Source organism: Schistocerca gregaria, chromosome 4 (genome assembly GCF_023897955.1).
Source record: "Schistocerca gregaria isolate iqSchGreg1 chromosome 4, iqSchGreg1.2, whole genome shotgun sequence".
Taxonomy (NCBI): Eukaryota; Metazoa; Arthropoda; class Insecta; order Orthoptera; family Acrididae; genus Schistocerca; species Schistocerca gregaria.
In genome coordinates this window covers 658169616-658183224 of record NC_064923.1, presented here as the reverse complement: position 1 = coordinate 658183224, position 13609 = coordinate 658169616, and the positions used below count along the sequence as shown (strand labels likewise).

Here is a 13609-nt window from a genome sequence, read left to right as displayed (position 1 = left end):
AACCGGGCCTGTGCTATTCGGAACATGGCCAAAAGCGGGATGTTTATCACCATGAACGGTTACTTCGCCGATAAATCTCTTGGCGCCGGAACAGCTGCTTTACATTCTAGCTCACCGCAAAAAAAAAAAAAAGGTAACCAAAGGTTCCTAATTTTTCCGTTACAAATCTAGGCATAACTTTAGAGTTCGCACGGCACTTTGCTAGAAAAATGTAATTATTTCTAAAGTGGATTAACAGTAGGTTATGCTCAGACCCCAAGTCGCAATGTCACACAATACATGTGACAATATCGTCTATCCCAGACGAATGTTGTGAATTTCAGCAAGGTGTAGCTACCATCGACAAGGGGACTTTCAACGTTATACACATGTACACATGAAATTTTGGTCAGCCATCCATAAGGGATCGAAAAAGAAAGATCTTGCGATCGCTACTTACCATTTGAAAATGGTAAAACGACCGCACAAAGCGTTGTTTATTTTCCTTGTCAGCGTCATTCACTAATGCGACGAATCCGAATTTTAAGTAGCAGTTTCGTTAGTGAAATTAATCAACTATCTCACCAGTGCTTTTCAATTACTACAGTGAACATACAAGACAGTATGTGATTTCCTTTGAACAGTGTGTGGCTGGCAAAATTTAGGATGTAATATTTCAGGCTGCTCAAGTTGATCCAGTGACGAAGTGACGCACAAGTCATCTGCTCAGTACCATGAACACAACCTGTTTTAAAGCCTTAGAACAGGAGTTATTAAACTACAGCCAGTTGGAAAGTATTTCGTAAAATATCCATTTATTCCACATTATCGCGCTTTCAGCTTTGTAGCCGCTATCCAGTGAAAAAGTGCGAGTGAACGGAGTGCTTCGAACAGAATGACTGCACAATGACCAGCGGGTGTTACAGAAACTTTCAAACATGTGAAACCCTAATCGCGCTTTTAAGAGATTTTTAATGTCTTGATCCATAACTATCAGATAGATGCAGCTTTTATGGAGTTCTGATGATAACTCCGTACACACACGAAGGATTGTTAACAAACTTACAATTTTACTGACTGCCGATTTATTGTTAGGAATGTAGCGCGATTCCATCTTTGACAGCTGGCTGTTCATCTTGTATATACTAATGAACTGATATATTAGTAATAACCTCGCACTTTTTCAGGTGGTATTTATGACGTATTATCTGAAAAGGATGCATAAATATAGTTTTATATTTATAGGATTTCGTAGTGTTGCAGAGACAGGCAAGTTTCTTTGAATGTTCAGAACTGTAAAGTTGTTCTCTGTACAAAACAATCTTATGGGTAATATCACCTAGTATCGATTGCAATCAGTTAACTTCTACAAATACCCTAGATGTAACATTTTGCGGAAATATCAAGTATCATACAGGCTTCAAGTGGCAGACGTCAGTTCATTGGTACAATAATGGATAAGTGCAATTAGTATACAAATTTTCTCTTATCACTCTTGTGACCTATGCCGTAATACAGCTGAAGTGTGTGACAAATGCTGAAAAGTCTGAACGGGTAGTTAAATTTCAAGAATCTGTATTAAGTGAGGAATCTAGGAAAATACTAAGACCTATACGTATCGTTTCGGTAGGTACTGGTAAACTAAGGCTGAACTTTTTTACCGCGTTTATAGCGATTTGCGGAGTCTTTCTTCTCATGCCCACTACGCGAACTGAATGGGAAGAAACCATGGTATAACAGGGAAGTGCTTAATACCATTCACTACATAATTTGTAGAGCACAGATTTAGTTATGTTCTTGTCTTTTTGAAGACGCTCTTTCAACGTTATCGAAGTGTTGGAAGGAATCATGAATGCTTTCTTTGCTGCGGGACGACACTGCAGCGTCACGAAGGTATGGCAGTACCCGCCGCTTAGTACGCCAGAATATGTGGGCATAAACGTCTGGTACGATACATGAACATATTGCAACACTGGACTGGATTTTGTGGTGTTAGAATGCGCATACTCAGAGGATCGCCAACACACAAATCCAGACTTTGCATATCATATGTAGTCTGATATACTTAGCCCACACTAAGAATCCATGCCGAACAACGTTGTTGATTTGACTAAGGGTGTAGTCTTCCAAGGATACTCTAAAGAATTAGGAGGTGTTAGGATTAGGAATGTCTACGATTTCTTTATGTAATTTCACAGAAACACAAGTTAGAGTGTTTTCAGAAAAGGGCATTTCTTGTTACTTTGTTTTCACTGTGGCTGTCGTTTAAGGTTTAACATACAACTGACAATGTGGAATGATTCTACTCACGAACAATTCTGAATGACGACCAACACGCCTTCTAGAAAGCGTCACCTTGACGTTCTACTGATACCACGGTGCATGCGTTTTATTATTGCACAGCGTAGAGAATGAACACAACTGCAAAAACCTAAGTAAAATATATTGACAATACCAGAAACTCGTGAATGGTTCACTTTAAGTTGTACAACGATAGTACATGGCGCGTGACTTTTCTTCTACCACACTCGCTTCGGAAGCATGTTAACTCATCTACCACCACCCCGTATCACGACTACTTGCTTTGGTAACACGAAATATGGCGGACAGGTATATTATTTGCTTCACTGTCGTCGCCATGGTGCTTCACTATGGTATTCCATCTCTTTTATACTGAATACGTTTGTGTGTTAAACTATAACACGATGGCAAATGCTTGACTTGAATTCTTGCTCGCCGTATGTAGTGGAATTAGGCATGCATTCGAGCATTTGTTCAACCTTTTTCCTAACATCTGTTTAACTACTGCACTGCCGATTTCATGATCAGTCGCTACCCACTGTAAAGCTTATGTTAACGACGAAAGGTGGTTTGAACAACACTACAAGTGTACAGTAGACCATATTCGTAAAACACTGCTTTTATTTATTTGTTAAGTGCTGCAACCAGTTACTGGGAACCTGCCTTACAATGAGAAGTTCGAACAAGGGAATTTCATACTTTTTACATTAATGTATTATCGATGAAGATTAGAGAAGAATTAACAGGAAAACTGCTACGACTACCTTTAAATTTGAACACTGGAACTAAGGATGTCCGTTTCATATTTCTCCACCGAACAGATGAAAAATGTTTACTTTAAAATTCCTCAAAAAAAATTTTGCAGGAAAGCGGAAGATTGAATGATACTAAAATTATTTCTTACTTTCTCTCAACGCGGTAGTCGTTACTGAGGTTTGAAGACAACCGGTTGCTACTCAATTTGAGATGTTTAAGGTATCAACAAAATGGCAACACGCTCGGTGGTAGATTGCCGTATGTAACATGTCTCAATGAAACGACGAAAGCAGTATGTAATCCTAATTACAATCTTGGCATGGTTCATTAGATAAGGAGATAGTTCTACGGTATTCCCACTGGCCTACAGCTAAAACAGTAATATTTACAGCTCGTTCTGCGGTCGCTTTCTTTGGCTTTTTCTAGTTCGTACGCAATTTCAAATATAATGTCTGGTTAGTAATATTGGTGACGTAGATAAGTGAAAATCATGCCATGAACCTTCTAACCGTTCAGTCAAAAGAGATATTAGCAGTCGAGAGCCGCGACCTCTTGGAAGCACGCCGCCAGCCGCGTGGCGTGCCACGGCGTCTTCTGTCCGCGGCCTTGAGCCGAGACAAAGCGGGGAACGACGATGCCTGTAGCCAGAGAGATCTTCCACCCAAGTTAACCAACAGCCCGACGCGACCCAAGTCTTGCAACATCCTACACCTCTTCAATTTATCCACAGTAACAGCTTGTGCCATTTTTTAAAACTTATTCTTGCTTATCCCTTTTACTGTAGAAAAGATGTACGGATAAATTAGCTAATGACTGCTGTCTCATCGTCAGTTTCATTCATAACACTACTGCCGTATTTTTTATTCCAGGTTCCACTAATATAGTTCTTTTATGTACAAGCTACTTCGTAAAATTCCGTACCTTATCCAGCTGAAGGTCGTTTAAGTGTTCTGCAGACACCTAAAAAAGTCACGCTTACTTTTCTTACTAAAGTTGCGGTCGCCATCGTCAGTGGCATGTAGCATGCCATAATGTGCAAGGCATTGGCGGAGTTAATGCTGCCTTCGATGGTTTAGAATCAATACCATCTATACACTCTAAACAATAGACGCACCACCAGGGAATTATCAGAATGTGATAACATGCACAGACAAACGAATTGTTAAAATTTCAGAAACTTAATAATTTAGTAGGGAGAAAGCTTCACAAACTAACCAAGTCAATAACGTGTTGATCCACCTCTGGCCCTTACGCAAGCAGTTCTTCGGCTTGGCATTGATTGGTAGCTTGATGTCCCGACGGATACAGTGTCAAACTGCCCAATTGACGCATTAGACTGTCAAAATCACGAGCTGGTTCGAGGGTCCGGCACATAATACTTCAAACATTCTGAACTGGAGCGAGATCGGGCAATCTTGCAGGCCACAGTATGGTTCAACAAAAACGAAGACAAGCAGTAGAAACACTAGCCGTGTGCGGACGGACATGATCTTACTGAAACGTAAACCAAGGGTAGCTTGCCATGAAGAGCAACGAAGTGAGGCGTAGCCTATAGTCGACGTACCGTTACCGCTGTGCTGAGAGGGTGCCGTGTATGACCCCTGATCATCATTCCTGGTTGAATAACTATATGGCAGGCGACAGTCAGTTTAGCATCCCACCGTTAGAGTCTACGGAAGCACCTTCGGCCTGAAATATCACTGACTAGAGTAGAATTGTCTTTAGCAATTAATCCCGCATTGAACTGAGTGCCCATGACCACGGAAGACTTATCTGGAGACAACCCGGACCGGACATCAGTGGGATACCAATATGACTGTCGCCCGCCATACCGTCAGACAACCTGGAGTGTGTCTGGGGTAACATTTCTGTCCGTATCAGGACCCCCTTTGTTATCCGCGGCACCATTACATACAGAGGAACTTCGACGGTATTTTCAGTCCCATTCTGTTGTCTTTCATCCTGGGCTTACATTGCATTATGATAATGCCCTCCCTCACAGAGGTTCTTGGCCAGCAAGGTCGCGGCATCTCCATAAAATCGAGAATGTTTATAGCAATATAGGCAGGATTCTCCAAACAGCTTGGGGTTTTTGCGATTTAACGCGCCCTCAGGACGACGTCCAGTAACTGTCGATGAACGCCAAGCCGAATAACTGCTTGTTTAAGAGCCACAGGTGGACCAACGCGTTAGTGACTTGCTCGATTTATGAAGCTCTCTCTTTAATAAATCATCCAACTCTTCTGAAACTGCGATCCTTTGTCTATAAATGTGTATCGTGTCTACCGATTTCCAGCCCACTCGGATAATTGTTTCGTAGAGCTTAGTTGTGTGTTTTTTGAAAATCTAATAGCTTTTTGGTTAAGCAGAGAAATATACTGAATTCCTGGTTCTATTCGCATCAGAACACTTTTAAACAGTGAACCACATTCACTCCTTGTCTTCAGCATAGTGGGAAACTCTGCACGTACGTCTGGCTCTAGTTTCCCTATTTGGTCAAGCTAATTCCTCCAGCTAACTCTAAAGTAGTTTACAGATACAGAGGTATGTACATGGACTATTCTGCAGTTACATGTTGGAACACATACTCTGAAAATGAAGCCGCGACGTAACAGTAACATTTTTCCATATCTCTGTCACAAAAAGAATGCATTTTACCAGAGTCGCTGATCAATAATCGACGGGGACCATTAGACTGACTTACTTAGCACTTCAATCTTTTAGAAGAAAGTGATCAACCGTATCCCTCGACGTTCAACCTAATTCTCATGGAAATTTCCGTTTGTTAAGCGACTGTTTCAACGTTACAATTAAAAATGATACTTTTGTCTGAGTCACAAAACTGCATGAAGTAGTTCTTATGTCTCCCGTTCTGCCATATTATACAATTATTCACGTCTACTTTCCTAAAGTAGAGTCCTGACCATAGTAATGCTAATTGCGAAAATACACTGCAGGAAACAAAATCGCAACATCAAGGAGGAGTTTGAAGACATAAATGGAAGTTTACAGGCCTATTTCTGTACGTGAAATATAGCGTATTCATATTTCCCGCCTGCCTTGCGCCACTGAGGATGCGGATCAGTTTTCTTTAAATACGCGCTGTACCTTTAAGATGGGACGTGGTGAGTTTATGAAAGAAGAATACCTTTAAGACGACGACATTTAACACCTCACAGTTTGCATGAAGTCATGTAATAGGGCTACGAAAAGCTGTTATGTTCCTTGCAATAAGATTTTGCACGAATGTAGCCACTGTAAATAATGGCTGGCAACGGTGATCACGAGGATGTAAGGTCCCAAGGAGACCGAGCTCCAGGCGACCACGTGGCACTACCAAGACAGACGGCAATCATGTTCGGCTTGGGGCTCTGGCGCATTTTACTGCTTCATCATCAGCAATATGAGTAGCAGCTGGCATCACGGTGACAGCGAACTGTTACATATAGGTTACTTCAAGGAGTCAGACGCCCTTTTGAGAGCTGTATTTGTCGTGTACAGGAGAAGCCCATATTCGATGAGTTTGATATTACAAGTTACATGCCATGAATATGTGCTATTTCTAAACACGGGCGCGTTGAATGTGTGGAGAACGAATCGTTATTAGTACAGTTTATTGTAATACAATGACGGGAAAGGTCATGTTGGTGATAAATTTACGTATTTAGTTTTTCGCCTTTTGAGAGCAATCCGTTTTAAGGTAAAGATCCATTTATGATTCATGAAAACTTATCGTTATTATTAGGATTTGTTATGAAATTAAATGTGAATTACATTTTAGAGATAAAGTACACAAAACGGAGTCATTTAATTGCGTAGGTCAGCATGGCGTAGTTGGTTGAAGCACAGTGATGTGAGACCGTGCTTACGTCGGGACTAGGTTCGCGTCCCACTGTCACCATTTTTCTCCCCACTTTCGAGGTTTGTGAAAGGTTGGGAGAGTTTCGTATGAAATTAATAGACGTAATATTTCATGTTATTGAAATATAAATGCTCTCTGCCAGAAGTGAATTTGATTTATGTCTTTCTTGAGTGGACAAGTATCTCGTTTTTGCATTATTGCACGTTCACGGATATTGAAGTTTTTATTTATTTATGTATACCACAGACAGAACAACCTGGCAAGCATATGGTCAGGAAAGGAGATGTTCTTTTTCATAGAGCTGAGGCAGGAATTCTAGACGCGTCCTGTTTTGTGAGTACACTGTATGGTTTGCGAGCCAAATAAATCCGACAACCGCCGCTGAAAAATGCAAAGAGCACAAAATCAAGTCAACCAGGTCGTGGCGTGTGTTGACCACGCAGTCTCGTGACGTGGGATATCCCGTCCTCCTGCATGTCAACGTTAGCTGCCTCGTACCGTGTGCCGACGGCTTCAAGAGGCCAGTTGAGGGTCTGACTATGTTCGACACACTGAACCTACACCTGGAGTTAAATTCTCGTGTGCTACATCGCATGACAGCAGGAGCACCCTAATGATTATCCCATGCACTCTGCAAATTTGTTCGTCGTTCTGGTGATTCGATGTGTTGATCTGTCATTCATGAAGAGAATTCCATGCAGTGTTGCAGGACATGACGACGCTCGGCAACATACCGCTGTTGTAACCCGTAATTCTCTACAGAGTGTTGACGTATTGCTTGACCTGCTCGACCACCAGATCTGCTTCCGATGGAGCACATACAGGATTTTATCGGAGAACTCTAGCGTCATCCACAAACACCATTGACAGTCCCTGTATTGACCGACGCAGTGCAACAGGGATGGAACTCCGTCCCACGAACTAGCATCAATCACATGTACAATACATGCCTATTCGCAAGGTTCCATTAAATATTCTGGTGGGTACACCGGTGATACCAGCATTTCACATTTGCAATGTTTTATCTCGCGGTTACATTAAGCTGAGTTCTTGCAACGTACATCAAATACGTTACCTGGGCAAATGGATTCTCGAAATTTCATTGCTCAGCAGTATTTTTTGGCGTTGCGTTTTTCCCGTCAATTCAGTTTCAAATTATGTGAGATGACAGTCATAAGAATAATGTCCACTCCCGACTAAAGAAGCATAATTTACGTACTGCTTTTGACCATGGACCTTGGCGAGGAGGGGTGGTGTGGCTTGTGTACCTAAAGAATACAGATAGCCGTACCGGTGGCGTAATCACAAAAGGTTGGGTATAGATTGAGGGGCAAAACTAACCTGCAGATCCTGAAGAGTGGCAGCACCATTTTCATTTTTGCGGGCAACAGTCTGAAGATGGACTGATCTGGTATTGTCACAATAGCCAAGATACAGCCTTGTGCGGATACTGCGAACAGCTGAAAGCAAGGGATGACTACAGTCATTTTTCTGACGATGACGGAATCTGTTAGGTAAAGTACTTGGATTGCATCTACTGGGAAAAACACTTCAGTAGTAAAAGCATCCCCTATTCAGAACGGGCACAGTCCACTCTGTACAATATTGGCATCAGGAGAAAGAAACCTAGCATTCTACGTATTGAAGAGTGAAATGTCGGATCCCCATAATTAGGTGGGTAGGTTGAAGATCGTGAGAAATAAGGGCGGTGACAGAAGAAACTGGCCATGGGGGCAAGTGAATACAGGGAGAGATGCAAAAAAAAAAATGCATAATAAGGTAAAAATTGTTGTTAGGGGAGAGAAATATCTATGACTGGGGTCTGGAATTCGATAATAGGAAAAGACAAGAAATAAGACTGAGCGAAAGGAATCAAAGAGGACCCTCTAAGTAGGGTTTTGCACAGACCATAATTTAAATAAATTGAAGAAACCAGAGGTGACTGAACGTTTCAGAGGGAACGGCAAGACGAAGTAAAAGATGAAATAGGAGATATGAAACCATGTGAAGAAAATGTTTTAGCACGGACGGACCTGAGTCGAAATATGGTCCCTGGAGCAGACGACAATCTCGGAACATTTGAGATACTTTATGGAACCAGCCACGACTGAACTATTCCACCTAGTGTGCAGGATTGGAGGCAGACTAAATACCCCTAGAATTCAATAACAAAGTAATACCGTTTTCAAAGAAGGCATGTGCTGACAGGCGCAAATATTACTGAATCATCATTTAATAAAAATGTTTACAAAATATCGACAATTATTTGGAAACTAATCGCTAAAAACTAACAGAAGTTAACGTTGGGGAAGATCTGTTTGGTTTCTGAGGAAATAAAAACCCCCAAGCAATACTGACGCTACGGCTAGCCTTAGAATACATAATCATGTGTAGCACTTTCAGATTCAGAGGAATGATTTTGACAGTATTGAGCGGAATACTAATAATCATCCCCATCCCCATCCCCCCCATCATCACCCCCATCATCACCCCCATCATCACCCCCATCATCACCCCCATCATCACCCCCATCATCACCCCCATCATCACCCCCATCATCACCCCCATCATCACCCCCATCATCACCCCCATCATCATCAAAGACTGATTATGCCTTTCAGCGTTCAGTCTGGAGCATAGCCCCCTTATAAAATTCCTCCATGATCCCCTATTCAGTGCTAACATTGGTGCCTCTTCTTATGTTAAACCTATTACTTCAAAATCATTCTTAACCGAATCCAGGTACCTTCTCCTTGGTCTGCCCTGACTACTCCTACCCTCTACTGCTGAACCCATGAGTCTCTTGGGTAACCTTGTTTCTCCCATGCGTGTAACATGACCCCCACCATCTAAGGCTGTTCATCCTGACTGCTGCATCTATAGAGTTTATTCCCAGTTTTTCTTTGATTACCTCATTGTGGACACCCTCCTGCCATTGCTCCCATCTACTAACCCCTGCAATCATCCTAGCTACTTTCATATCCGTAACCTCAACCTTATTGATAAGGTAACCTGAATCCACCCAGCTTTCGCTCCTATACAACAAAGTTGGCCGAAAGATTGAACGGTGCACAGATAACTTAGTCTTGGTACTGATTTCCTTCTTGCAGAAAAGAGTAGATCGTAGCTGAGCGCTCCCTCCATTAGCTTTGCTACACCTCGCTTCTCTAATTAATGAAATGTCCTGTTTATACCTCAACTGGAGAAAGATTCCAGATTGCCGCCCCCCACCCCACCGAACTTGGATCTCCAGAAGCAGACTGATAAGGGGGGAGGAAGGGGGTGATAATGGTGAAATAACTAACAACGGGATAACATTCTACCTATCCATGCTTGCAAAGTCTGAAGTTTGAACGTAGTATAAAAGTCAGGATATCTGAAAAAGGGAACGTATAGGCGCAATCTGTATACAGTGGAGACCAATGAAGTGAAATAGAATAAGGAATTTTTGTCAGATGTATGTCAATAGCGGCAGCAGAAAATTTACAACGGAAGTAGGATTTGTTATGAAGAGGGGAGTGGGATACCTTATCAACTGGTAAGTAGGGTGAGCTACTTTGAACAGTTCATTGATAGCTACTTTGAACAGTTCATTGATAGGTTAGTTATCAGGAACTACCGTAAACCAACGCAAACAACAGTTGTTCAGGTATAGGCCGACATAGCAGGTGCGCGCGCGCGCGAGAGAGAGAGAGAGAGAGAGAGAGAGAGAGAGAGAGAGAGAGAGAGAATACGCTAACACTGAAAGTTTAATTTAGTATATGAAGAGAAATGAGAATCTAATGATCATAGGACACTGTACCGCGGTTGTAGGGAAAAGGAATGTAAGAAACACGGAAGAAAATGGGTTTGGCAGTAAGAATGACAGCGGAGACACGCACTTAAGTCTGCAATAAATGACAGAAGGAAATAGCAAATCCTCTACTGAGAAATGACGCGTCTGAAGTTCAAGGATATGGATACTGCTGCAAGTAATATCAGAATAGGCAGTTCGGTTGAAGACGAGTTGGCATCTCTAAAAAGAGCAATCACAAAGGTTTCAAAGCCGATCACAGGTACAGGGAAGACAACTGTGAAGAAACGTTGGTTAACAGAAGAAACACTTCTTTTCATCAACAAATGGAAGCACAAAAATGTCAGGTTAAGACAAGAATATAGCGCAAATTCCTCAGGAAAGAAATAAATTTGAAGTGTAGAGACGCAAGGCGAAATGCTGCAAGAAAATGTGAAGATATTGCAAAGAATTTGTTGTCTTAAGGGGTGATACAGAATGTGAAAAGTCTTAACAACTTTTGGTGAAACTAAAAGCGAAGTAATCAATTTTATAGTGTGTGCAATGGGAATCTCAGTATAGAATCGACCTGCATAAAAATACTACACCTAGTGAATGCTCATTTCCTTAAGTTTTTTTCTTCAATTTGGAGAAATGTCATTGAAGACCATCACCGAGTAACATCGTACAGTAGTGACACGTTAATATGTTTACAACCCACGGATACGTACCCTTCTACAACGCTCATTTTTGGGCAGGAACATTGTCTTTATGGGAGTTGGATATATTTTTTTTTAAATCCATGCCTCTTGCCACATTTCTCTAGTTCAGTAGCTTTACAGCTGATGTTATCGTTACAAGGTAAGAGACGAACGTTTCCAGCAAATACAACGCCGCTGATGCATGCTACCAGCATCCACCCAATGCTTTTATTGCTGTTTCGCTTCTACCGTTTCATAGTCACTCTACGTACATATCGGATACATGCGTCACAAATCTCTTAGTAATTCTAATTGTTCACTTAAAATTTTTTGTTCTCTTACGTCTGATATACCTATGGCTTCAGCTTTCTCACACATTCAACGATCACTCTATATCATGTTGTGCGTTTTCTCCACGTTACCATCCGGAGTTTGAAACTAATTACGGCTAAACATTTTAATTTGAGGATTTCAACTTCATTTGACTGTTCTATTGAAGCAGTTACTGGATTTTGAGTCACGCTGCTGGAGCGTGGTAAATGAATCACGGAAATAAACATTCCCTTTACCTATTTGCTGCAGAACTATGAGCAAGCAGAAGTTATTTTCACAAATAACTGGCTTGCAGCTTAACGCTGGTACACGCGTTTGTCTACGTCAGTTTCCAAGAACATCTACGCAGCGCTGGGGAGCAGTTATCTGCAGAGCGCAAGTATGAATGGCGACAGGCAAGCCGTGACGCCTTATCTGTGTGTTGACGCCCTGTGAGGCGCCGATGGCCTGCCGAAATACGGCCTACTTGGGAAACCGTTGCGCCGCATCCTACGCTGTTTTGTTTCGTAACGATCCGCTATCTACAGAGAGAGATATGGCGGTCAGCTTTCAATGAAAGTCGGTGCAAACATTCTACGTCGTTTCTTCGTACGGGATTGAGGAAAGCGTAGTGAAGTTCCAAAAACAATTTGAATCCACACAAAAGATTGTTGGTTGTATACGAGGGTAAGTCTATTATCCCCAAAATAGTTACAGAATTTTATTGTAAACAAATAGGAAACTTACAAAAACATTTTTCGACATTCGCCTTGCGTTTCAACGCACTTGGTCCATCGTTGTACATGCTTCTTCATGCCCTCATAAAAGAAGGTTCTCGGTTGAGCTGCGAGCCAAGAATTTACCGCTTCTTTCACTGCTTCGTCAAAGGCAAATCGACGGCCCCTTAATGCCTGTGAGTAGACCAAACGAGTGATAGAAGGGGCCAAGATCGGGGATACATGGAGGATGATACAGTACTGACGAGCATTGTCGTGCAACAACCCAACGCCTTTTGACAGCAATCTTCGGCATTTGATGTCAATTGCAGGCTTTTGCCTGGCAGTACGCATATCACTGTAACGTACATTGTTTATTGTTGTGCCCCTTTCCCCATAATGTTCCAGTACTGGACCTTGTGCGTCCGAAAAAACAGTAAGCATCAGTTTTCCTGCGGACGGTTGGGTCTCTCAACTTTCTTGCACGGCGAATTTGGACGTTTCCAATCCATACTGTGCCGTTTACTTTACGGCTCGTAATGATGGATCCATGTTTAGACACCAGTAATGGTTATGTCTAAGAAGTTCCCCCTTCGTTACCATAGCTATCCAAATGTTTTTTGCAGATGTCCAATCGCGTTTGTTTATGCAACTGTGCGAGTTGTTTTGGGACCCATCTTGCAAAAACTTTATGAAACTAGTCTGCTGTGGATGATTTCGCTAGCAGAGCCGTGACTAATTTGCAGACGATGTGCCACTTCGTCAATAGTTAGTCATCTAAGAAAATCATTTCACGCGAACGCTCAACGGTTTCTTAATGTGTGGCAGTTAACGGTCGTCCGGCTGCATAGTGCCTAATACTTGTGCGACCACTTCGGAATTTATCAATCCATTCGAAAACACTCCGTCGTAGCAAGACACTGTTCCCGTATTGCACCGGAAGTCTTCGATGACTTTCGACCCCTGATACGCCCTACGAAAAAAAAGAAAAAAAACGATCACTGAACGTTGCTCTGCTTTGGTGCAAATAGACAGCGGAACAGCCATGAGTAACGGCGCGGCAGCGATAACGGAACTAACCTAGCAGCTTGAATATCGCAAAGATTTAACAACAAAGCACGCATCGTCAACGTAAACCGACAGTATTACCAAAATAAAGAAGAATATAAATTGCAGATAATAACTGACTTACCCTCGGTACGGTCGCAGG

At 42.1% G+C, this 13609-nt stretch overlaps 1 protein-coding gene across 4 annotated transcripts in view; it reads right to left on the bottom strand.

Annotated features, from left to right (window-relative positions):
- Window positions 1–13609, bottom strand: part of LOC126268024 (serine/threonine-protein phosphatase 4 regulatory subunit 1-like) — a 305079-nt gene that overhangs the window by 71715 nt on the left and 219755 nt on the right. Inside the window, exon 2 of one of the 4 annotated variants that reach the window (XM_049973443.1) lies at window positions 8240–8358. The exons of the other annotated variants lie outside the window; for them this stretch is intronic. Coding sequence (XP_049829400.1) covers window positions 8240–8274 — 35 coding nt within the window. The 5' untranslated portion in view covers window positions 8275–8358. The remainder of the gene's footprint in view (window positions 1–8239; window positions 8359–13609) is intronic. 4 annotated transcript variants of the gene reach the window in all.